Below are 23,810 nucleotides of genomic sequence, written 5' to 3'. Positions count from 1 at the left end.
AACTGGTCAGATAGTTTTTATTTGAATCAAAATATGAAACATAATCATCACTGCCCTCAAAACACCATGAACAATAAGCATTAGCAACATGTTTATTTTTTTTACTGACGAGAGAGAGGAACAAAAACAAGAACTTAAGTAAAGAAGCTAGAATAACCACATGTTTCCACTCCAATCTTGTCTGTTTGGGGGGCTCCTGCGTCGATAAGGTGATAAATCTGTTGAGAGAAACAGAGAGAGTCTCCCAAGTCCAAATAAAATGTATTAAAAAAAAAATGTAAAATACAGTTTCACTGTCAGAGAATAGCAGACATGTTTTACGTCCCAAAAGGAACCCTATTACCTATACCTTGTACTGCATTTGATCAAGGCCCATAAGGCTATGGTCAAAAGTAGTACACTACATAGAGAACAGTGTGCCATTTAGGACGCACCCTTAGACTTGGCCTCTGTCAACCACAAGGCAACAACCATGAACATGAAAATTAAAAACTAGGGGGGGGCCTCAAGGGAGAAAAACAAAAGAGGGCAGAAAACACATGGGGAGAAAATATAAAAATGCCCTCCTGACTTATAGTAGTAAAGTCTCTGGATGTCGTTGCCAAGAGGAAAAAATGTTCCTTTGAAATGTAACACTTTTTTCCTTTCTTTCAGTCACTAGCTTGTTAACCATAGCTCGTTAGAACCATCCCTCACTTCCTCATTAGAATCTGCCGCTTCTTCGCTAAGAATCCTCAGAGGGCGTGGTGTCACAGCGAGAGCTTGCAGTGACACAGTTCTTTGTACATGAGTCTTCTCAGTTTGGGCATATCCTGCTGGCCGAAGCTGAACGGCTGCCCCAGGGCCAGAGTCTTGCAGTACTGGAAGGAACACGGAGAGAGAGGTTAGAAATTGTGCAGGGTTGCCCAAACTCTGTCCCAGGCCCTGCCTGGGTGCAGGTTTTGGTTTTTTCCCTAGCACTACACAGCTGATTTAAATAATCAAAGCTTGATGATGAGTTGGTTATTTGAATCAGCTGTGTAGTGCTAGGGCAAAAAAAAAAAAAGTGCACCCAGGGATGTCCTGAGGACAGAGTTTGGGAAACCCTGCCCTAGTGTAGGGAACAAAGGCCCCCAAAGCAGTGTCCAGGCCTTCTGGCACCAAATTGTTCCAGCTAGCCATCAGAAGGCAAGGTTAAGCAGTTATCATATCAAACCTATTAAATCCTAGTGTTTTGGATCTTTGTTATTTCTATATTCGTATTTTTTTTTCTTTTTGTTCTGTCCTTAAGCGGTTCTTGTCTATTAGTGTTCTGTATTGTTTCATGTGGACCCCAGGAAGAGTGGCTGCTGCATTTGCAAAAGCGAATGGTGATCCTAATACAATCCTGATTTAAAGGAGTGTCTAGGTCTTGGGGCTAGGGCTTGATTTGGAATTCAGCACAAGAGTGTGACGTACATGGACAGCTATGAACCATGGCGCTAGATCCAAGTATGAACATCTAGGATTATAATTAGGACCCACCTGAAGAACGAACGCTCCGCAGTCACTGTCATTGTTCTGGCGACCAACATTCTGAAACACACATCGAAATGTTTTGGTAAAACATATTCCCCGACACAGTCAAACAATCAACTGGTTGTTAATTCCTGAGAAATCTTGACATACCATTTTGAAATAGCCTTTCCACCCTGTGAGGAAATCTCTCTGGTCTTTCTTGACAGCCTCCGCCTGCAGGTACTTTGCAATATGCTGAGGAGGTGGTGGAAAAGAGCAGATCATTTATAGAGACCAGTTCTTGAAGTGGGCTGATGCTGTCCGCAACTTCACATTTAACTGCTTTAATACTGGCTCCTAAATATAAAATACCTAACACCCAAAATGAGTACTGTCAACTATTTCAGTCCCACTTCAAAACACAGACTAAATCAATATAGATGATTTTCAGGACTTGTTGTAATCTGACAGTCATAAGTGGCAGTCAGGCACTCACCTTCGGGCAGCGTCGGTTAAGTGTGCGTTGGGAATCGAAGTAGGTGATGGCCCTACGGGGGATGTCCACGCTGACCAGGGACCAGTGGACCTCCAGGTGGATGGGGATCAACAGCAGGTCCTTCTGGAATATGTCCACCTGATAGAGTAGAGTGAGAGCCTTATGATGAATAACAACACGTAATATGTGCTAGTTTCATCTGAGAGGAGGAAGAGAGAAAGGGCTGAAGTGAAAGTGTTGTCTGTCTTGGTTTGCTCTTGGGGAAGGGGGGGGTGTTATAAGGCTTGGGTTTCTGTTCGGCACTTTAACAAAATACATTTGTAAAGACGACTACACACTAGTACAATCAGTGCAAATCAACGTGCGGTAGGAAACACCGCTACGGCAGACGGCAAAAGTTGAAATATTTTAACTGTGGCGGCTGACGGTATTTACCACCAGCCTCAAACGGCTATTACCGTTTGAGCAAGTCCCGTCTACTGTGGCGGCTGACGGTATTTACCACCAGCCTCAAACGGCATTTACCGTTTGAGCAAGTCCCGTCTACTGTGGCGGCTGACGGCATTTACCGTTTGAGCAAGTCCCGTCTACTGTGGCGGCTGACGGTATTTACCACCAGCCTCAAATGGCATTTACCGTCATGCTCTAATAGAAAACATTGAAATCCGGTTTACTGTCTAGCTTGTACCATCTAAACGCACCATTAGGGTTAGCTAAAATGACATCAAAAGCTGAATTCCTTCTAGCTAAAATCAGGAGAAAGCGTGAACGCAGTTCCCCCACTACCATAAAGTATGCCGTTGAGATTCACATTTGGGGAATTCGCAGGTGTCAACACAAACTGGAGTGCAATGGCTTCGCCTGGGTAAACCTGCCAGGTAAGTACACTGAAGAAATATATAAAAAACGCAAGATACATACATTTCAAAGATTTTAGTGAGTTACAGCTCATAAGGAAATCAGTCAATTCATTAGGCACTAATCTATGGATTTCACATGACTGGGAATACAGATATGCATCGGTTGGTCACAGATACATAAAAAGGTAATGTATGGGCATGGATCAGAAAACCAGTGACCACCATTTCCCTCATGCAGCACAACACATCTCCTTCGATTAGAGTTGATCAGGCTGCTGATTGTGGAATGTTGTCCACTCTTCAATGACTGTGTGAAGTTGCTGGATATTGGCGGGAACTGGAACACGCTGTCGTACACGTCAATCCAGGGCATCCCAAACATGCTTAATGGGTGCCATGCCTGGTGAGTATGCAGGCCATGGAAGAACTGGGACATTTCCAGCTTCCAGGAATTGTGTACAGATCCTTGCGACATGGGGCCGTGCATTATCATGCTGAAACATGAGGTGATGGCTGCGGATTAATGGCACAACAATGGGCCTCAGGGTCTCCTCACGGTATCTCTGTGCATTCAAATTGCCTTCGATAAAATGCAAATTGTGTTCTCCGTAGCTTATGCCCGCCCATACCATAACCCCACTATGGGGTACTACGTTGACATCTGCAAACTGCTCACCCACACATGATCTTCAGTTGTGAGGCCGGTTGGACGTACTGCCAACTTCACCAAAACAACATTGGAGGCGGCTTATGGTAGAGAAATTAACATGAAATTATCTGGCAACAGCTCTGGTGGACATTCCAACAGTCAGCATGCCAATTGCACGCTCCCTCAAAACTTGGAGACATCTGTCGCATTGTGTGACATAAGTGCACATTTTAGAGTGGCCTTTTAATGTCCCCAGCACAAGGTGCACCTGTGTAATGACCATGCGGTTTAATCAGCTTCTTAATATGCCACACCTGTCAGGTGGATGGATTATCTTGGCAAAGGAATAACACTAACAGGGATGTAAATACATTTGTGCACAAAATAAGAGAAATAAGCTTTTTGTGTGTATTGAACATATATGGGATCTTTTATTTCAGCTCATGAAACATGGGACCAACACTTTAAAATGTTGCGTTGATAATTTTGTTCAGTATATTTTTGTTCAGTGAGGTATGCTACAATTTCAATGAAAAATGAATTTACAAAGGATCATGAAAAGCCAGCGTAAGGGTAAAAATAATACATTTATGGGATAAATAGGGTTTCTTACGTTCTTTGTCCATCGTTTGACTCCATCGTAGCCTTTCGTCCTCAACTTGTCGTAAAAGAAACTGTTGAAGAAGTGAACCTGAGAGAGGGAGAAAGACGGATGGTACAGGTATTCTCATTCACTGAATAGTGCCTTCAGAAAGTATTAATACCCATTGACTTAATCCACATATTGTATTTATTTTCTCACCCATCTACCACAATACTCCATAATGACAAAGTGAAACTGTTTTTGAAATTTTCACAAATGTATTGAGAATGAAATACAGAGCTCATTTACATACAGTACAAGTCAAAAGTTTGAACACACCTACTCATTCAAGGATTTCTTTATTTTTACTATTTTCTACATTGTAGAATAGCGAAGACATCAAAACTAGGAAATAACACATGGAATCATGTAGTAACCAAAGTGTTAAATCAAAATATATTTTATAATTGAGATTCTTCAAAGTAGCCACCCTTTGCCTTGACAGCTTTGCACACTCTTGGCATTCTCTCAACCAGCTTCACCTGGAATGCTTTTTCAACAGTCTTGAAGGAGTTCCCACATATGCTGAGCACTTGGTGGCTGCTTTTCCTTCGCTCTGCGATCCAACTCATCCCTAACCATCTCAATTGGAACCAAAAATCTAAAATTTGGACTCAAACCAAAAGGACAGATTTTCACCGGTCTAATGTCAACTACTTGTGTTTCTTGGCCCAAGCAAGTCTCTTCTTATTGGTGTCCTTTAGTAGTGGTTTCTTTGCAGCAATTCGACCATGAAGGACTGATTCACATAGTCTCATCTGGACAGTTGATGTTGAGATGTGTGTTACTTGAACTCCGTGAAGCATTTATTTGGGCTGCAATCCGAGGTGCAGATAATTCTAATGAACTCATCCTCTGCAGCCCAGGTAACTCTGGGTCTTCCTTTCCTGTTGCGGGCCTCATGAGAGCCAGTTTCATTATAGCACTAGATGGTTTTTGCGACTGCACTTGAAGAAACATTTAAAGTTCTTAAATGTCTGGATTGACCGACCATCATGTCTTAAAGTAATGATGGACTGTTGTTTCTCTTTGCTTATTTGAGCTGTTCTTGCCATAATATGGACTTGGTCTTTTACCAAATAGGGCTATCTTCTGTATACCACCCTTACTTTGAACTCACAACACAACTGATTGGCTCAAACGCATTATGAAGGAAAGAAATTCCACAAATTAACTTAAGGCACACCTGTTATTTGAAATGCATTCCAGGTGATTACCTCATGAAGCTGGTTGAGAGAATGCCAAGGGTGTGCAAAGCTGTCATCAAGGCAAAGGGTGGCTACTTTGAAGAACCTGAATAAAAAAAAATATGTTTTACACTTTCTTGGTTGTGATGTCTTCACTACTATTCTACAATGTAGAAAATAGTAAAAATAAAGAAAAACCTTGGAACGAGTAGATGTGACCAAACTTTTGACTGGTACTATAAGTATTCACACCCCTTTGCTATGACACTCCAAATTGAGCTCAGGGGCATCCAATTCCCTTTGACCATCCTTGCAATGTCACTACAACTTGAGCGTCTACCTGTGGCCAATTCAAATTTGTTTGGACATGATTTAGAAAAACACATCTGTCTATATAAGGTCCCACAGTTGACAGTAGCATGTCAGAGCAGAAACTATACCACGAAGTCCAAGAAACTGTCCATAGATCTTCGGGATACAATTGTGATGAGGAATCTGGGGAAGGGTATGAAACAATTTCTAGAGTGTTGTAAGTTTCCATGAGCACAGTGGTCTCCATCACTGGGAAAGTAAAAAAAAAAATATGGACCTAGCCAGACTAAAGATGGCCATCCGACCAAACGTGCAAGAATGACCTTGGTCGGGGAGGTGACCAAGAACTAAATTACCACTGATTGTAGATCTACAGAGTTTTAGAGTTCCTTGGCTCAGATGGGAGAACCTTCCAGTAGGAAAACCATCTCTACAGCACTTCACCAATCTGGGATTTATGGGAGAATGACAAGACTGAAGCCACCCCTGAGAAAAAGCCACATGACAGCAAGCCTGGAGTTTGCATAAAGGCACGTGAAAGACAAAAGAGTGTGGTCTGAAGAGACAAAAAAGTGGAACTCTTTGGCCTGAATGCAGAGCAAAACCAGCCACAACTCATCACCCATCTAACTCCATCCCTCCCATGAAGCATGGTGGTGGCCAATGTTCCCTCTAAGCTGCCACAGAAGAAATATCAGACTTTGTATGCAAGACATTTTGTTATAGGCAGAATGCATCGAAGTAGGACTCCATTGCATTGACTCAGTACAGCTAAGCGCCTACTTTACACAGACCGCTGCGGAATAACCGTTCAGAGCTACAGTATTCCCATTTGCAAATAGACCATTGCCATATATAGATCTGTGCCATTTATTTGAACTGGACTGTGTTTACAGCATGAGCGGTGGTGAGTAGACGCGCTTGTTTTGAGATCACAGCGAAAGCTGCATTTAGCCACGTGTGCACAATTCATATCCTTTGCTAGTTAGTGAGTTATTAGCCCAGTCATAGACCATTTGTAGTAAGCAACATTTCTAGACATCTTTGAAAAGTTAGTCAGGTGAAGAGCTTTTTTTGTCTTAAAGGGGAAGTGTTGTATTTTGAGACAGGCTTGAATAAGCTAAGTAGCCAATAGGCAGAGGGTAGCTTAATTTGCCTGATTCCCTGTAATAACGGTATGGGAATAATAATGTATTTTATTTTGTAAAGTGGTTTCTTGCATCAAACACCATTTTCAGTCACCTTGTCTGAAGGACAAGTGGATGAGCAGGTTAATGTCAAGCACTGCATGACTTTTTCAAAAGTCTCATGGAATGCAGGTCTACATTGAACACCACACATTGGCTGCTACTGTAGGCTGAATGATAGACCACCTATTTCCATGTTACATTTTTATGGGATGCATTTTCTCCATTGTTTTTCATGGTAGGCCACTCTGGTAGGCCTACATTATGATCAAATAGCCAAAGTAGCCTACTTGACCAATGTTAAAACTGTAACTTAAAGCGGGTAAAGCCTGTGTTCACAGTAAACACGCGCTGGAAGTTGCACAGAAGTTTGCGCTCAGCAGACTTGAAATTTGCTCAGTGCTGGAAGAAAATTGAGGTAACATTGGTGGCAGCATCATGCTATGGGGAAGCTTTTGAGCGGCAGAGACTGGTAAGGATCGAGGGAACAATGAATGTAGTCAAATACAGGCAAATCCTTGATGAGAACCTTCTTCAGAGTGCAAATGACAAACTGGGGTGAAGATTTACATTCCAACAGGACATTGACCCAAAGCAACGCTAGAATGGTTTCAGAACAAGAAATGTGAAAGTCCTTGAATGGCCCAGCCAAAACCCAGACTTGAATCACGTTGAAAATCTGTGGAGAGACTTGAATATTGCTGTTCACCGCCGCTCCCCATCTAACGCAAAGCTTGAGAAAATCTGCAAGGAAGAATGGGAGAAAATCCCCAAATCCAGATGTGCAAAGCTGATACAGACATCCAACACGACTCAGTTGTAAACGCCGCCAAAGGTGCTTCTACAAAGTTAATACTTATGCAAATGTGGTAATTTATTGAAAATTAAGTATATAGAACTATCAAAAAACATGTTTTCACTGTCATTATGCGGTATTGTGTGTAGATGGGTAAAAAAATCTAGTTAAACAATTTTGAATTCAGGCTGTAACAACAAAATGTGGAATAAGTCAGGGGGTATGAATACTTACTGAAGGCACTGTATATGGTTTTTCTGTGGGGGGGGAAAAACATTATGGATTTTGTGGAAGTATGTTGTAAATGTTTTCCTACCTTCTCGGGCACCGAGTCCATCACAAGGTCACCATACATGTTCATGACCTGAAGAAACATTTTATCACCACAATGTACAATGCCTTTCTTTTAAACTGTTTAAAGGCCCAGTGCTGTCAAACATGATGTTCCTGTGCTCTATCTACACACACACACTTACAGTATGGAATAATACTGTGAAAATGTTACCCTTTTAGTGTAAAAGCAGTTTGGGGAGATTTTTTTTTTGTACATTTCTGTGGGATGGAGTTTTGGCCTACCTGGTGACATCACCAGGCAGTAAATGCATTAATAGATCAATATGAGAGTTCCAAACCTCTCTGCCAACAGCTAGTTTCCCCCTCCCCACTCAGACCACTCCCAGACAGTCGTAGCAAAACTCTTGCTTGAGAAATTGCTATTTGACTATTTTAATCAAAACACGATCACAGTAACCATGTTTTCATCCAGTTTTTATGCAAGTAAAGTCATACTGTATAAAAAAAAAAATCACAACAGCTGTGATGGAAACAGGTAATTTCGGTACAATTTTATAAACGCAGACATAATTTGTTAGTTCGACATGGTGGGATCTTTTTGTGACAGTAAAATTAATTATGCGAGAAATGGTGTGTAAATGCCTTTATGGGCAAATATAGATTATAATAACCATCATATAGAAGTAAACACAATTATATAAATATGGTGTGTGTGGTACTCCCACTGTCCATGTTATCTGGGATCCTTGGGACGTCCCTATCCCATTGAAGTTTAAATAAAATAAAAGAATTGTAAAAGGGACACTTCTGGATTTGGGCAATGAGGCCCTTTATCTACTTCCCCAAAGTCAGATGAACTCTTGGATACAATTTGTATGTCTTGGTGTCCAGTATGAAGGAAGTGAAAGGTAGTTTCATGAACCAATGATAACTAGCGTTAACCTAGACTACAAGTCATTGTGCTATCTGCTAGCACGCAGATACCATAGACCTCCAGTCATTGCGCTAACATTATTTAGCAATTGAGCTAGTTAGCGTAAATACAAAAAAATGGTATCCACGAGTTCACCCGACTCTGGGGAAGTAGAAAAAGGGCCTCATTACCAAAATCCTGAACTATCCCTTTAAGGTAAGGGTTAAGGTGGAGATGAAGGTTAGGGTTTAGAGTCAGGATGTCCCAAGGATTCCGAATAGCACTGCCCTTCCTCGCACTACGACTAGAAAAACCATGAATTTTGTTAAGAACAGATTAAGTAAATTAAGAACTTCACAGGGTGGTGATCGTCATGCTCATCACCGCTCATGGCTCACATCAATACCATTATCCCAGAAACCCTAGACCCACTCTAATTTGCATATCGCCCCAACAGATGATGCTCTCTCTATTGCACTCCACACCGCCCTTTCCCACCTGGACAAAAGGAACACCTATGTGAGAATGCTATTCATTGACTACAGCCCAGCATTCAACACCATAATGCCCTCAAAGCTCATCACTAAGCTAAGGACCCTGGACTTCCTGACGGGCCGCCCCCAGGTGGTGAGGGTAGGAAACAACATCTCCACCCCACTGATCCTCAACACTGGGGCCCCACAAGGGTGCGTTCTCAGTAGAGGTCGACCGATTAAATCGGAATGGCCGATAACTTGAAATCGGCTCTAAGTATTCATAACAATCGGTAATCAGTATTTTTGGACACCGATTTGCCGTTTTATTTATTTTTTACACCTTTATTTAACTAGGCAAGTCAGTTAAGAACACATTCTTATTTTCAATGACGGCCTAGGAACGGTGGGTTAACTGCCTTGTTCAGGGGCAGAACGACAGATTTTTACCTTGTCAGCTCGGGGATTCGTTTTTGCAACCTTCCGGTTACTAGTCCAACACTCCAACCACCTGCCTTACATTGCACTCCACGAGGAGCAGCAAGAAGCCAAGGTAAGTTGCTAGCTAGCATTAAATTTATCTTATAAAAAACAATCAATCATAATCACTAGTTAACTACACATGGTTGATGATATTACTAGTTTATCTAGCGTGTCCTGCGTTGCATATAATCGATGTGGTGCCTGTTAATTTCTCATTGAATCACAGCCTACTTCGACAAACGGGTGATGATTTAACAAGCGCATTTGCGAAAAAAAAGCACTGTCGTTGCACCAATGTACCTAACCATAAACATCAATGCCTGTCTTTAAAATCAATACACAGGTATATATTTTTAAACCTGCATATTTAGTTAATATTGCCTGCTAACATGAATTTTTATAACTAAGGAAATTGTCACTTCTCTTGCGTTCCGTGCAAGCAGTCAGGGTATATGCAGCAGTTTGGGCCGCCTGGCTCATTGCAAACTGTGTGAAGTCCATTTATTCCTAACAAAGGCCGTAATTAATTTGCCAGAATTGTACATAATTATGACATAACATTCAAGGTTGTACAATGTAACAGCAATATTTAGACTTAGGGCTGCCATCCGTAAAGATAAAATACAGAACGGTTCCGTATTTCACTGAAAGAATAAACGTTTTGTTTTCAAAATGATAGTTTCCGGATTCTACCATTTTAATGACCAAAGGCTTGTATTTCTGTGTGTTATTATGTAATAATTAAGTCTATGATTTGATAGAGCAGTCTGACTGAGCGATGGTAGGCAGCAGCAGGCTCGTAAGCATTCATTCAAACAGCACTTTCGTGCGTTTGCCAGCAGCTCTTCGCAATGCGTCAAGCATTGCGCCGTTTATGACTTCAAGCCCATCAACTCCCGAGATTAGGCTGGTGTAACCGATGTGAAATGGCTAGCTAGTTAGTGGGGTGCGCGCTAATAGCATTTCAAACGTCACTCGCTCTGAGACTTGGAGTAGTTGTTCCCCTTGCTCTGCATGTGTAACGCTGCTTCGAGGGTGGCTGTTGTCGATGTGTTCCTGGTTCGAGCCCAGCTAGGAGCGAGGAGAGGGACGGAAGCTATATTGTTACACTGGCAATACTAAAGTGCCTATAAGAACATCCAATAGTCAAAGGTATATGAAATACAAATCCTATAAATAACTACAACCTAAAACTTCTTACCTGGGAATATTGAAGATTTACGTTAAAAGGAACCACCAGCTTTCATATGTTCTCATGTTCTGGGCAAGGAACTTAAACGTTAGCTTTCTTACATGGCACATATTGCACTTTTACTTTCTCCAACACTGTGTTTTTGCATTATTTAAACCATATTGAACATGTTTCATTTTATTTGAGGCTAAATTGATTTTATTGATGTATTATATTAAGTTAAAATAAGTGTTCATTCAGTATTGTTGTAATTGTCATTATTACAAGTACATTTCTATATATTTAAAAAAAAAAATATATATATATTTTTTTAAATCGACCGATTAATCGGTATCGGCTTTTTTGGTCCTCCAATAATCGGTATCGGCGTTAAAAATCATAATCGGTCGACCTCTAGTACAGGTGCATCAAAGCTGGGACCGAGAGACTGAAAAACAGCTTCTATCTCAAGGCCATCAGACTGATAAACAGCCATCACTAACATTGAGTGGCTGCTGCTGCCAACATACTGACTCATCTCTAGCCACTTTAATAATTAAAAATTGGATGTAATAAATGTATCACTAGCCACTTTTAAACAATGCCACGTTATATAATCTTTACATACCCTACATTACTCATCTAATTTTTTTTTCTTTATTTAACCAGGTAGGCTAGTTTGCAACTGCGACCTGGCCAAGATAAAGCAAAGCAGTTCGACACATACAACACAGAGTTACAGATGGAATAAACAAACATACAATCAATAATACAGTAGAAAAATCTATATACAGCATGTGCAAATGAGGTAGGATAAGAGAGGTAAAGCAATAAATAGGCCATAGAGGCAAAATAATTACAATTTAGCATTAACACTGGAGTGATAGATCTGCAGATGATGATGTGCAAGTAGAGATACTGGGGTGCAAAAGAGCAAAAAGATAAATAACAATATGGGGATGAAATAGATGGGTGGGCTATTTACAGACTGGCTGTGTACAGGTACAGTGATCAGTAAGCAGCTCTGACAGCTGATGCTTAAAGCTAGTGAGGGAGATATAAGTCTCCAGCTTCAGTGATTTTTGCAATTCGTTCCAGTCATTGGCAGCAGAGAACTGTAAGGAAAGGCAGCCAAATGAGGTGTTGGATTTGGGGATGACCAGTGAAATATACCTGCTGGAGCGCGTGCTATGGGTGGGTGACCAGTGAGCTGAGATAAGGCGGGGCTTTACCTAGCAAAGACTTACAGATAACCTGGAGCCAGTGGGTTTGGCGATGAATATGTAGCGAGGGCCAGCCAACGAGAGCATACAGGTCACAGTGGTGGGTAGTATATGGGGCTTTGGTGACAAAACGGATGGCACTGTGATAGACTACATGCAGTATGCAGAGTAGAATGTTGGAGGCTATTTTGTAAATGACATGGCCGAAGTTAGGGATCGGTAGGATAGTCCTTTTTACGAGGGTATGTTTGACAGCATGAGTGAAGGAGGCTTTGTTGCGAAATAGAAAGCCAATTCTAGATTTAATTTGGGATTGGATATGTTTAATGTGAGTCTGGATGGAGAGTTTACAGTCTAACCAGACACATAGAATATGTGGACAACTACAAATACCTAAGTCAGAACCGTCCAGAGTAGTGATGCTGGACGGGCAGGCAGGTGCGGGCAGCGATCGGTTGAAGAGCATGCATTTAGTTTTACTTGCATTGAAGCTCATCTGGGGGTTAGTCAACACAGTGTCCAACGAAGGGCCAGAGGTATACAGAATGGTGTTGCCTGCATAGAGGTGGATCAGAGAATCACCAGCAGCAAGAGCGACATCATTGATGTATACAGAGAAGAGAGTCGGCCCGAGAATTGAACCCGGTGGCACCCCCATAGAGACTGCCAGAGGTCCGGACAACAGGCCCTCCGATTTGACATACTGAACTCTATCGGAGAAGTAGTTGGTGAACCAAGCGAGGCAATCATTAGAGAAACCAAGGCTGTTGAGTCTGCCAATAAGAATGTTGTGATTGACAGAGTCGAAAGCCTTAGCCAAGTCGATGAATACGGCTGCACAGTAATGTCTCTTATCGATGGCGGTTATGATATCGTTTAAAACCTTGAGCGTGGCTGAGGTGCACCCATGACCAGCTCGGAAACCAGATTGCATAGCGGATAAGGTACGGTGAGATTCAAAATGGTCGGTAATCTGTTAATTTGGCTTTCAAAGACCTTAGAAAGGCAGGGTAGAATAGATATAGGTCTGTAGCAGTTTGGGTCTAGAGTGTCTCCCCCTTTGAAGAGGGGGATGACCGCGGCAGCTTTCCAATCTATGGGAATCTCAGACGATACGAAAGAGAGGTTGAACAGGCTAGTAATAGGGGTTGCAATAATTTCGTCAGATAATTTTAGAAAGAGAGGGTCCAGATTGTCTAGCCTGGCTGATTTGTAGGGGTCCAGATTTTGCAGCTCTTTCAGAACATCAGATATCTGGATTTGGGTGAAGGAGAAGAAGTGGGGGAGGTTTGGGCGAGTTGCTGTGGGGAGGTTAGGGCTGTTGACCGGGGTAGGGGTAGCTAGGTGGAAGGCATGGCCAGCCGTAGAAAAATGCTTATTGATTTTTTTTATTGATTTATCGGTAGTGACAGTGTTTCCTAGCCTCAGTGCAGTGGCCAGCTGGGAGGAAGTGCTCTTATTCTCCATGGACTTTACAGTGTCTCAAAACTTTTTTGAGTTTGTACTACAGGATGCAAATTTCTGTTTGAAAAAGCTAGCTATATATATTGGTTCCTAACTTCCCTGAAAAGTTGCATATCACGGGGGCTATTCGATGTTAATGCAGAACGCCACAGGATGTTTTTGTGCTGGTCAAGGGAAGACAGGTCTGGAGTGAACCAAGAGCTATATCTATTCCTAGTTCAACATTTTTTGAATGGGGCATGCTTATTTAAGATGGTGAGGAAAGCACTTTTAAAGAATAACCAGGCATCCTCTACTGACGGGATGAGGTCAATGTCATTCCAGGATACCCCGGCCAGGTCGATTAGAAAGGCCTGCTCGCTGAAGTGTTTTAGGGAGCGTTTGACAGTGATGAGGGGTGGTCGATTGACCGCAGACCCATTACGGATGCAGGCAATGAGGCTGTGATCGCTGAGATCTTGGTTGAAAACAGCAGAGGTGTATTTGGAGGGCGTGTTAGTTAGGATGATATCTATGAGGGTGCCCGTGTTTACAGATTTGGGGTTGTACCTGGTAGGTTAATTGATAATTTGTGTGAGATTGAGGGCATCAAGCTTAGATTGTAGGATGGCCGGGGTGTTAAGCATGTCCCAGTTTAGGTCACCTAGCAGCACGAGTTCAGAAGATAGATGGGGGGGCAATCAATTCACATATGGTGTCGAGGGCACAGCTGGGGGCAGAGGGTGGTCTATAGCAAGTGGCAACAGTGAGAGACTTTTTTCTGGAAAGGTGAATTTTTAGAAGTAGAAGCTCAAATTGACAGAACTCTGCAGGCTATCACCGCCCCCTTTGGCAGTTCTATCTTGGCGGAAAATGTATGTGTGTGTATATACATGTATATACTGTACTCTATACCATCGAACAGCATAGGCAAGAAGCAGTAGGCCATCGCTCATCCATATATATTTTATGTACATATTCTTATTCATTCCTTTACACTTGTGTGTGTATAAGGTAGATGTTGTGAAATTGTTAGATTACTTGTTAGATATTACTGCATGGTCGGAAATAGAAGCACAAGCATTTCGCTACACTCGCATTAACATCTGCTAACCATGTGTATGTGACAAATAAAATTTGATTCATAGACTGTTCTCTCTGCTCCCGCAAGGCAAGTGGTACCAGAGCCCCAAGTCTTGGTCCAAAAGGCTTCTAAACAGCTTCTACCCCAAAGAGATAAGACTCCTGAACAGCTAATCAAATGGCTACCCAGACTATTTGCATTGCCTGCCCCCCCCCCCCCCCCCCCTGCATTTGCTGCTACACTCTATTAATCTATGCATAGTCACTTTAACTCTACCTACATGCACATTACCTCAATTACCTCAGCTAACCTTTGCCCCCACACATTGACTCTGTACCGGTACCCCGTATTTAGCCTCGCTTTTGTTATTTTACTGCTGCTCTTTAATTATTTGTTACTTTTATTTTTTACTCAATTCATTTTTACTTAACTTATTTTTCTTAAACCTGCATGGTTGGTTAAGGGCTTGTAAGTAAGCATTTCACTGTAAGGTCTACAGCTGTTGTATTCGGAGCATTTGATAAATACAATTTGAGGTACTTAAATTGTTACCAAGAAATGATTTGATATTGAGATAAAAATGGTTGCACTGGACCTTGAAAAATAACAGCTCTTTGCAAACAAGGCACAATCCTAACTTGACATGCAAACAAGTACAAATTTTGCATAAGTCATGCAAAGATGTCATTGCAAAGTATGCAAAATGTATGCAAAAAATTCAGGTGCAGATATTAAGTTAGAATCCAGTCTGTTGTATTTGGTCGGGGGTCCCACCTTAGGGCATACAGTTGTTTAATTACTTGTTATAAGCATGCAACAGGCCTTATAATGCTTTATAGAGTGTTTAGTACAGGGTCCCACCCACCTGGTCATTGAGCCAGTTCTGTCCGTACAGCGTGCTGAGATCATCCATGGTGAGGACATGACGCTTGTAGTTGACGCGGAACCCTCGCACCATGGCCGTGCCGGACGACCTCTGGTAGGACTGGATTAGGTGTTGCACCACCGCTTTCCTGTTGGACATGGAAACATCAGACGAGGAATATAAAACGTTCAAAACCTTTTCTGTATTATACTGGCCGCCACCTTGTATTTTTTGGAAATATGACACGGAACTGTATCAGTGAAGGATAACTTAACCCATAAAAAAAATACATATACACTGCTCAAAAAAATAAAGGGAACACTAAAATAACACATCCTAGATCTGAATGAATGAAATATTCTTATTAAATACTTTTTTTCTTTACATAGTTGAATGTGCTGACAACAAAATCACACAAAAATGATCAATGTAAATCAAATTTATCAACCCATGGAGGTCTGGATTTGGAGTCACACTCAAAATTAAAGTGGAAAACCACACTACAGGCTGATCCAACTTTGATATAATGTCCTTAAAACAAGTCAAAATGAGGCTCAGTAGTGTGTGTGGCCTCCACGTGCCTGTATGACCTCCCTACAACGCCTGGGCATGCTCCTGATGAGGTGGCGGATGGTCTCCTGAGGGATCTCCTCCCAGACCTGTACTAAAGCATCTGCCAACTCCTGGACAGTCTGTGGTGCAACGTGGCGTTGGTGGATGGAGCGAGACATGATGTCCCAGATGTGCTCAATTGGATTCAGGTCTGGGGAACGGGCGGGCCAGTCCATAGCATCAATGCCTTCCTCTTGCAGGAACTGCTGACACACTCCAGCCACATGAGGTCTAGCATTGTCTTGCATTAGGAGGAACCCAGGGCCAACCGCACCAGCATATGGTCTCACAAGGGGTCTGAGGATCTCATCTCGGTACCTAATGGCAGTCAGGCTACCTCTGGCGAGCACATGGAGGGCTGTGCGGCCCCCCAAAGAAATGCCACCCCACACCATGACTGACCCACCGCCAAACCGGTCATGCTGGAGGATGTTGCAGGCAGCAGAACGTTCTCCACGGCGTCTCCAGACTCTGTCACGTCTGTCACGTGCTCAATGTGAACCTGCTTTCATCTGTGAAGAGCACAGGGCGCCAGTGGCGAATTTGCCAATCTTGGTGTTCTCTGGCATATGCCAAACATCCTGCACGGTGTTGGGCTGTAAGCACAACCCCCGCCTGTGGACGTCAGGCCCTCATACCACCCTCATGGAGTCTGTTTCTGACCGTTTGAGCAGACACATGCACATTTGTGGCCTGGTGGAGGTCATTTGCAGGGCTCTGGCAGTGCTTCACCTGCTGCTGGCGGTCCTGCTGCTGGGTTGTTGCCCTCCTCCACGTCTCCTGGTGTACTGGCCTGTCTCCTGGTAGCGCCTCCATGCTCTGGACACTACGCTGACAGACACAGCAAACCTTCTTGCCACAGCTCGCATTGATGTGCCATCATGGATGAGCTGCACTACCTGAGCCACTTGTGTGGGTTGTAGACTCCGTCTCATGCTACCACTAGAGTGAGAGCACCGCCAGCATTCAAAAGTGACCAAAACATCAGCCAGGAAGCATAGGAACTGAGAAGTGGTCTGTGGTCACCACCTGCAGAACCACTCCTTTATTGGGGGTGTCTTGCTAATTGCCTATAATTTCCACCTTTTGTCTATTCCATTTGCACAACAGCATGTGAAATTTATTGTCAATCAGTGTTGCTTCCTAAGTGGACAGTTTGATTTCACAGAAGTGTGATTGACTTGGAGTTACATTGTGTTGTTTAAGTGTTCCCTTTATTTTTTTGAGCAGTGTATATATATATATATATATATATATACACACACACAGTTGAAGTCGGAAGTTTACATACACCTTAGCCAAATAAATTTAAACTCTGTTTTTCACAATTCCTGACATTTAATCCAAGTAAAAATTCCCTGTCTTAGGTCAGTTAAGATCAACACTTTACTTTAAGAATGTGTCATCTCAGATAGTAGAGAAATAGTAGAGAGAATGATTTATTTCAGCTTTTATTTTTTTCATCACATTCCCAGTGGGTTAGAAGTTTACATACACTCAATTAGTATTTAGTAGCATTGCCTTTAAATTGTTTAATACGGGTCAAACATTTTGGGTAGCCTTCCACAAGCTTCCCACAATAGGTTGGATGAATTTTGGACCATTCCTCCTGACAGAGCTGGTGTAACTGAGTCAGGTTTGTAGGCCTCCAAGTATTTTCAGTTCTGCCCACAAATTTCTAAGGTCAGGGCTTCGTGATGGCCACTCCATTACCTTGACTTTGTTGTCCTTAAGCCATTTTGCCACAACTTTGGAAGTATGCTTGGGGGGTCATTGTACATTTGGAAGACTCATTTTCGACCAAGCTTTACCTTCCTGATTGATGTCTTAAGATGTTGCTTCAATATAACCACATAACATCATGAGGCAGGAAAATTATCTATTTTGTGAAGTGCCCCAGTCCCTCCTGCAGCAAAGCACCCCCACAACATGATGCTGCCACCCCCGTGCGTCACTTTTGGGATGGTTTTCTTCGGCTTGCAAGCCTCCCCCTTTTTCCTCCAAACATAACGATGGTCATTATGGCCAAACAGGTTTATTTTTATTTAATCAGACCAGAGGACATTTCTCCAAAAAGTACAATCTTTGTGCCCATGTGCATTTTTAAACCGTAGTCTGGCTTTTTCATGGCGGTTTTGGAGCAGTGGCTTCTTCCTTGCTGAGCGGCCTTTCAGGTTATGTCGATATAGGACTCGTTTTACTGTGGATATAGATACTTTTGTATCTGTTTCCTCAAGCATCTTCACAAGGTCCTTTGCTGTTGTTCTGGGATTGATTTGCACCATTCGCACCAAAGTACGTTCATCTCTAGGAGATAGAACGCGTCTCCTTCCTTAGCGGTATGACGGCTGCGTGGTCCCATTGTGTTTATACTTGCGTATTATTGTTTGTACAGATGAACGTGGTACCTTCAGACATTTGGAAATTGCTCCCAAGGGTGAACCAGACTTGTGGAGGACCACAATTCTTTTTCTGAGGTCTTGGCTGATTTCTTTTGATTTTCCCATGATGTCAAGCACTGAGAACCGAGTTTGAAGGTAGGCCTTGAAATACATCCACAGGTACACCTCCAATTGACTCAAATTATGTCAATTAGCCTGTCTGAAGCTTCTAAAGCCATGACATAATTTTCTGGAATTTTCCAAGCTGTTCAAAGGCAGTCAACTTAGTGTATGTAAACTTCTGACCCACTGGAATTGTGATACAGTGAATCATAAGTGAAATAATCTGTCTGTAAACAATTGTTGGAAAAATTACTTGTGTCATGCACAAAGTAGATGTTAACAAACTATAGTTTTGTCAAGTCGGTTAGGACAAGAAATTTGTGGAGTGGTTGAAAAACAAGTTTTAATGACTCCAACCTAAGTGTATGTAAACTTCCGACTTCTACTGTGTGTATGTGTATATATATATTTATTAAAAGTTTACACTTGGTAACAGCTGGGTCATATTCAATAGTGCACACTGTAGCAAAAAAAAATTCTACAACTATTCCCGCAGTTTCATTCCATTTTTTTCTGTTTGGTGCCTAAACTCTGGTGATGATGAACAGACAGAACTGGCTCAATGACCAAGTGGGTGGGACCCTGTACTAAACACTCTACAAAGCATTATAATGCCTGTTGCATTACAGATGGTCACCATCTTCAGTTCATAAGATTTGTGCCTTGTCATAACACAAAGACTAACTTGCATCAACATACTGAGAACTTGGGTGATGCTGGTAACATGTTGGTGGTTTCCTTTCCCTTTGGTTCAAATAGCTTAACAAATAAGAAGAGGTAAAAAATACCATATTTGGGAGTCTGAAATCATAGAATTAGAATCATTCAGATTCTATGTCTGAAATAAAGAGTGCTGCGTAGAAGGAATGCGTGACTACTCTCTGTAAGGACAGATTTATTTACATTCCACCTGGCCTCGGCCAAGAGAACCAGGCTTTTTAAGGCCAATATTTAAAAGGCTCCTTACCGATCCCAAGTAGACATCAGTTAGTATAAATATTAGGCTACATTGCGTTTCTTTTTTGGGTTGGTGTCGCTCTCTGTGTATGTGTCCCTGCACAGTACAGGAAATTATGTTTCATTGGGGTTTGTACGGGTGTACCGTGTGTGAACGTGTCCATGCGCAGGTGTGCGTGTATTGCTTTGCATGTCTGTGTGTGTTTGCATGTGTATGGGTCAGACGGACCTGTGAGGCTGTGAGAAGTTGTCATTGAAGATGTCCTGTAGTTTCTCCACCACGTCGTCAGCGTGGATGGGGATCAGACTGCCATACTTCTGGAGAGACTCGTCCAGGATCCCTGAGAGAATGGGAAAACAGAATGTTGGGAGAGTAATAGTGAATCACACAGAGGATTCTACTACGGAATCACAGACAGTAGATTCTACTATGGGATGGGATTTTTTTTTAAATCACAGACAGTAGAGGATTCTACTATCACCGGAGTTGATGCAACACTTCCTTGAAGTGAACTGACCACCTGCACTGACTCTCCCTACCTTAATACACTCGCCTCCCATTTCCCCCTTCCCCAAAGCATGTGTAAATATTGGACTATAAATTGAGCCTTACTGTATTATCCTTCAGCTAACATGTTTATTCTATTCTACTGAACCGTTTACTTTATGTTCATATTCTTATCTTTTATTATTTCTTACTGTTGTTGCATTGTGGAGAAGGTACCTTCAAGTAAGCTTGTCATTGGATGGTGTATACTGTACATACGACTAATAAAGCTTGGAACTTCGTTTTACATTTTCATCATCGGTTCGATATGTAAAACCATGGCTGCGGTACAAACACTTAAAAGACACACCCTCGTCCACTTATCCCCGCCTTGTGCCCTTGCGGGAATCCCCGTCGCCATCTTGGAGGGCGGTCCAAATGATTAGCCAAGCAAGGGAAGTTTGCAACGTAAGCCCCTCAGCCCTCATTTTTAGTCGGCTTTGCGAGTGTACAATTATGTTCATTCCGGGCCTGAAACTCCCCATAATTCAATTCGCGACGATTGTACATCCGCTAAGAAAAGTCAGCGAAAACTTAAAAACAACATCAATGGAGAAGTCAACATAAAAGTGTAAGTAAAAACAAATAAGTTAGAAATTGTGCTACTAATGCACATGACGGCACAAACATGTCTTGTAAACGTAAATGTTTTTGTTTGGTTATCATTTGGAAATTTTAGAAATAAAAAAAATGTCCTTCATAAGTTCCAGCTAGGCAGGCTAACATTAGTTAGCTAATTAATTTGCTAGCTATCATACAGTAGGCGTATATGAATAATTATACATTTAATATAAGTAGACATGCACTCATAATTGACTGTAGCGCATATAAAGCACCCACAATCTACCGGTGGCTGAAAACACAATCATCGCGGGATGAACGAATGGCGAATTTCCGGCCAAGGGTGGTCCATTTAAAATCATTCCTTCCTTCCTCGCCCTGCAACTGTATACACGTCAGACGTCATCAAAAGTATCCACTTAATTTGAGGGCTGAGTGGATAGGGTGTGTCTTTTAAGTGTTTGGACCGCAGGCCATGTCATCCAACAAGCTTAATTTCTCCAACAAAATATGACATGAATTGATGTACAATGTATTTCCCAGAAATGTCTGCATAACATGTTTGTAAGAGTGTCTTAGTAATTTCATTACATAACCAATTTAACTAGAAAAGGTCATTTTCCGGAAGAACAATTATATATTTTAGTTTACCATGCACGCAGCTCATGTGTTCTTCAGTGAGGGCGACCTCCACAGGTTTCTCTCGGACGATGGAGTAGGAAGCCTCTGGTTCCCCCAGAACTCCCATCTGGATGGACGGGTAGTCCCCTGAGTAACCATTCAACCGGTCGTCTGCAGGGATGACAACTTTAGTCAAAAAACTTTAGTCAAAACAGGTGTAGATGAACAGTGAATTGCTTAGTTACAGGCCCTTCCCAACAACGCAGAGAGAATAGCTAACATTATGATGATTGTCATCTTACATCCAGGTTAGTATGAGTTTAGGAATAATTAAAACATTACGGCAATTATCGTGGAGATTAAACCGTTTAAGATTTGTAAAAATCAAGACACTCATTGTCAGACGCTTTAAGCAATACACTTGTTTTCCTCTCCTAAGTTAATAGTACCTGTTAATGTGTATAAAATAAATGGAATGTTTTATGTATTGCTACATCTAAGTGTGTTGTTTATCAAAGAAACTGTCAACCCTTCAGTTTCTCAAAAACAACTTCCCCATCTAGGGAGCTCACCTCGTTCAGACCCACTGAGCCTCTCGTCCTCTGACAGAGGGCTGAGGCCCGGGTCTGCTCCCCTCCTGTGCCGGTTGGCGTACTGACTGTACTGGGGCCACTTCCTCGCCCTCCTGTGCCCCAGGGTGCCGACCCACAGGGCCCGCTGACGCCAGGTCTTCCAATGCTGAGTAAGGCGGGACCGAAGGCCGGAATGGGAGCGGAGCTTCCGCCAGCGCCTTAGCCTGCGCTGCCGGAGCACATTGAGCCTGGACTGGATAGGGTTGCTGGGAAAGTCCCTGGCTTTATTTTCGGCCTGGTTGTTGTCATTGTCGTCGTCATCATCATCCTCCAGTGGTGCTTGCAGCTGGTGATGATGATTCTGCTCTTGTAGTGATGTGGTGGGAACCATGTGTGGGACCTCCCATTCAACCTCAGCCTCCTCTCCATCTTCCTCCTCTTCATCTTCCTGCTCCTCCTCATCCCAGCCTTCACCTTCTTCAAAATCCACTTCTTCCTCATCTTCTTCCTCATCCCCATCTTCCTCCATCTCCTCCCGCTCCAACTCCTCCATGTACTCAGCATCCCAGGCCTCCCTTTCTTTCTGGTCCAGTTTCAGGTGCATGGGGCTGGGCATCTGGTGGGTGGAGGTGGGGTCCATCCCCAGGTGACCCCCAGAGATCCCTACACCACCACCTCCACTGTCTTCCTGGCCCACAGCTAGGCCCAGCTCTCCCTGCCAGCGGTTCTGTGCTAGGCTGCTACCACTGTCCCTCATGGTCCACGGGCAACCCACGACCTGCGCCAGCTCGTCGCCTGTGGAATGAGTGAGGGGAGATAGAGACAACGGAAGAATGGCACATGACTGGTTAGTGTTTTTTTTTTTTGCAGTAGGTAAAGGTATTCTGGTACTAATAAGCAAATCTATATAAAATGAAGTGTCTTGCATGTGTGCACGCTTATTCTGCAACCAGATTTTTATTTCTGCAATTATTTGGCCAAATGTGTGTGTTAGCTAGATAAGCTGTCCATGTCACATTAGGTAGTTATCAACAGCTCAATATAAGTTCCAACAATTTGTATTGACTCATTTACATCCTTGGCCGTGAAAAAGCCATACGTGCAGTTAGGTGACGTTACTTTAACTAATCATTATTGCTGTGAACTGGAAACAGAATGTGTAATTATTGCGCTAGCTGGGCAGTGATGGTTTACACTCCTATTGAAGACGCAAAAAGAATACATATTTTACAAATTTGCATTACAGGACTGCTCATTAGGTAGTAAAACATCAGCTGGCAAGGTGGCTACAGCTAGCGTATGCAGCTAGTTTGTTAGCCATTAGCTGCTAAGCTAACTAGCTAACGTTAGCTAGCTAATGAGAAGATGGAAACATGTTTAGGTTGTTTCGACATGACCTACTTAAGCTAATTTTAGGTTAACTATCAAAATATTTGTGTTACACCTTAGTGTGTTACATACACAATGTGGAAGCAACTGCATTCGTGATATAGCAAGTTAGCTACATAACAAATTAGGTGTAAAACGGTGCTGTTAGCAAGACTAGCTAGTTATGTCGCTGCTAACGCAAGCTAACTAGCCAACATTAAAAAAAACAAAATACAGCCGGTCGGCCTAACGTATGTGTTAGAGATAACGCTAACCCGTACTCACCGTTAAACTGCAGTTTTGTGCAAATGTATGACTTATATACAGTTAAGCGTTTGCGCAGTGTTTTCAATTATATTTGGGATCAAAACTGACACAAATGTTCTAGTAAACCTCATTCAATGAAGCAGACAGGTGTAGTTGAAGCAATCGTCAGTCACCCCCAGTTACTTTGATCCCTTTCCGGACTTCCGGTTTCAAGAAAATAACATCACTTTTAGTACAGATGATTTG

General features: G+C 42.5%; 1 protein-coding gene and 1 pseudogene across 2 annotated transcripts; both read right to left on the bottom strand.

Moving 5' to 3' along the window:
• senp3b (SUMO specific peptidase 3b) lies at positions 1-23,753 on the bottom strand. 2 transcript variants are annotated; one of them, XR_011672242.1, is made up of 12 exons: positions 23,583-23,753; positions 21,930-22,724; positions 21,388-21,528; positions 19,858-19,969; positions 15,556-15,703; positions 7,923-7,970; positions 4,095-4,172; positions 1,973-2,110; positions 1,648-1,731; positions 1,504-1,554; positions 697-860; positions 1-218 (listed from the first exon to the last, which is right to left on the bottom strand). XR_011672242.1 is itself a non-coding variant. In XM_071379328.1 (11 exons), exons 2-11 carry the CDS (start codon positions 22,684-22,686, stop codon positions 750-752), a joined length of 1,668 nt encoding a protein of 555 aa, XP_071235429.1. In that variant the 5' UTR covers positions 22,687-22,724; positions 23,583-23,753; the 3' UTR covers positions 1-749. The 2 variants fall into 2 exon arrangements, 1 of the variants encoding a protein (XP_071235429.1); XM_071379328.1 differs by having other exon boundaries at positions 1-860.
• Positions 2,726-2,858, bottom strand: LOC139561959 (U1 spliceosomal RNA; annotated as a pseudogene).
• Positions 23,754-23,810: the final 57 nt, after the last annotated feature.

The sequence above is a fragment of the Salvelinus alpinus genome, chromosome 31 (assembly GCF_045679555.1).
Source record: "Salvelinus alpinus chromosome 31, SLU_Salpinus.1, whole genome shotgun sequence".
In the NCBI taxonomy this organism is placed as follows: Eukaryota; Metazoa; Chordata; class Actinopteri; order Salmoniformes; family Salmonidae; genus Salvelinus; species Salvelinus alpinus.
The sequence above is the reverse complement of the archived record's forward strand: the minus strand, read 5'-3'. Positions and strand labels throughout refer to the sequence as shown.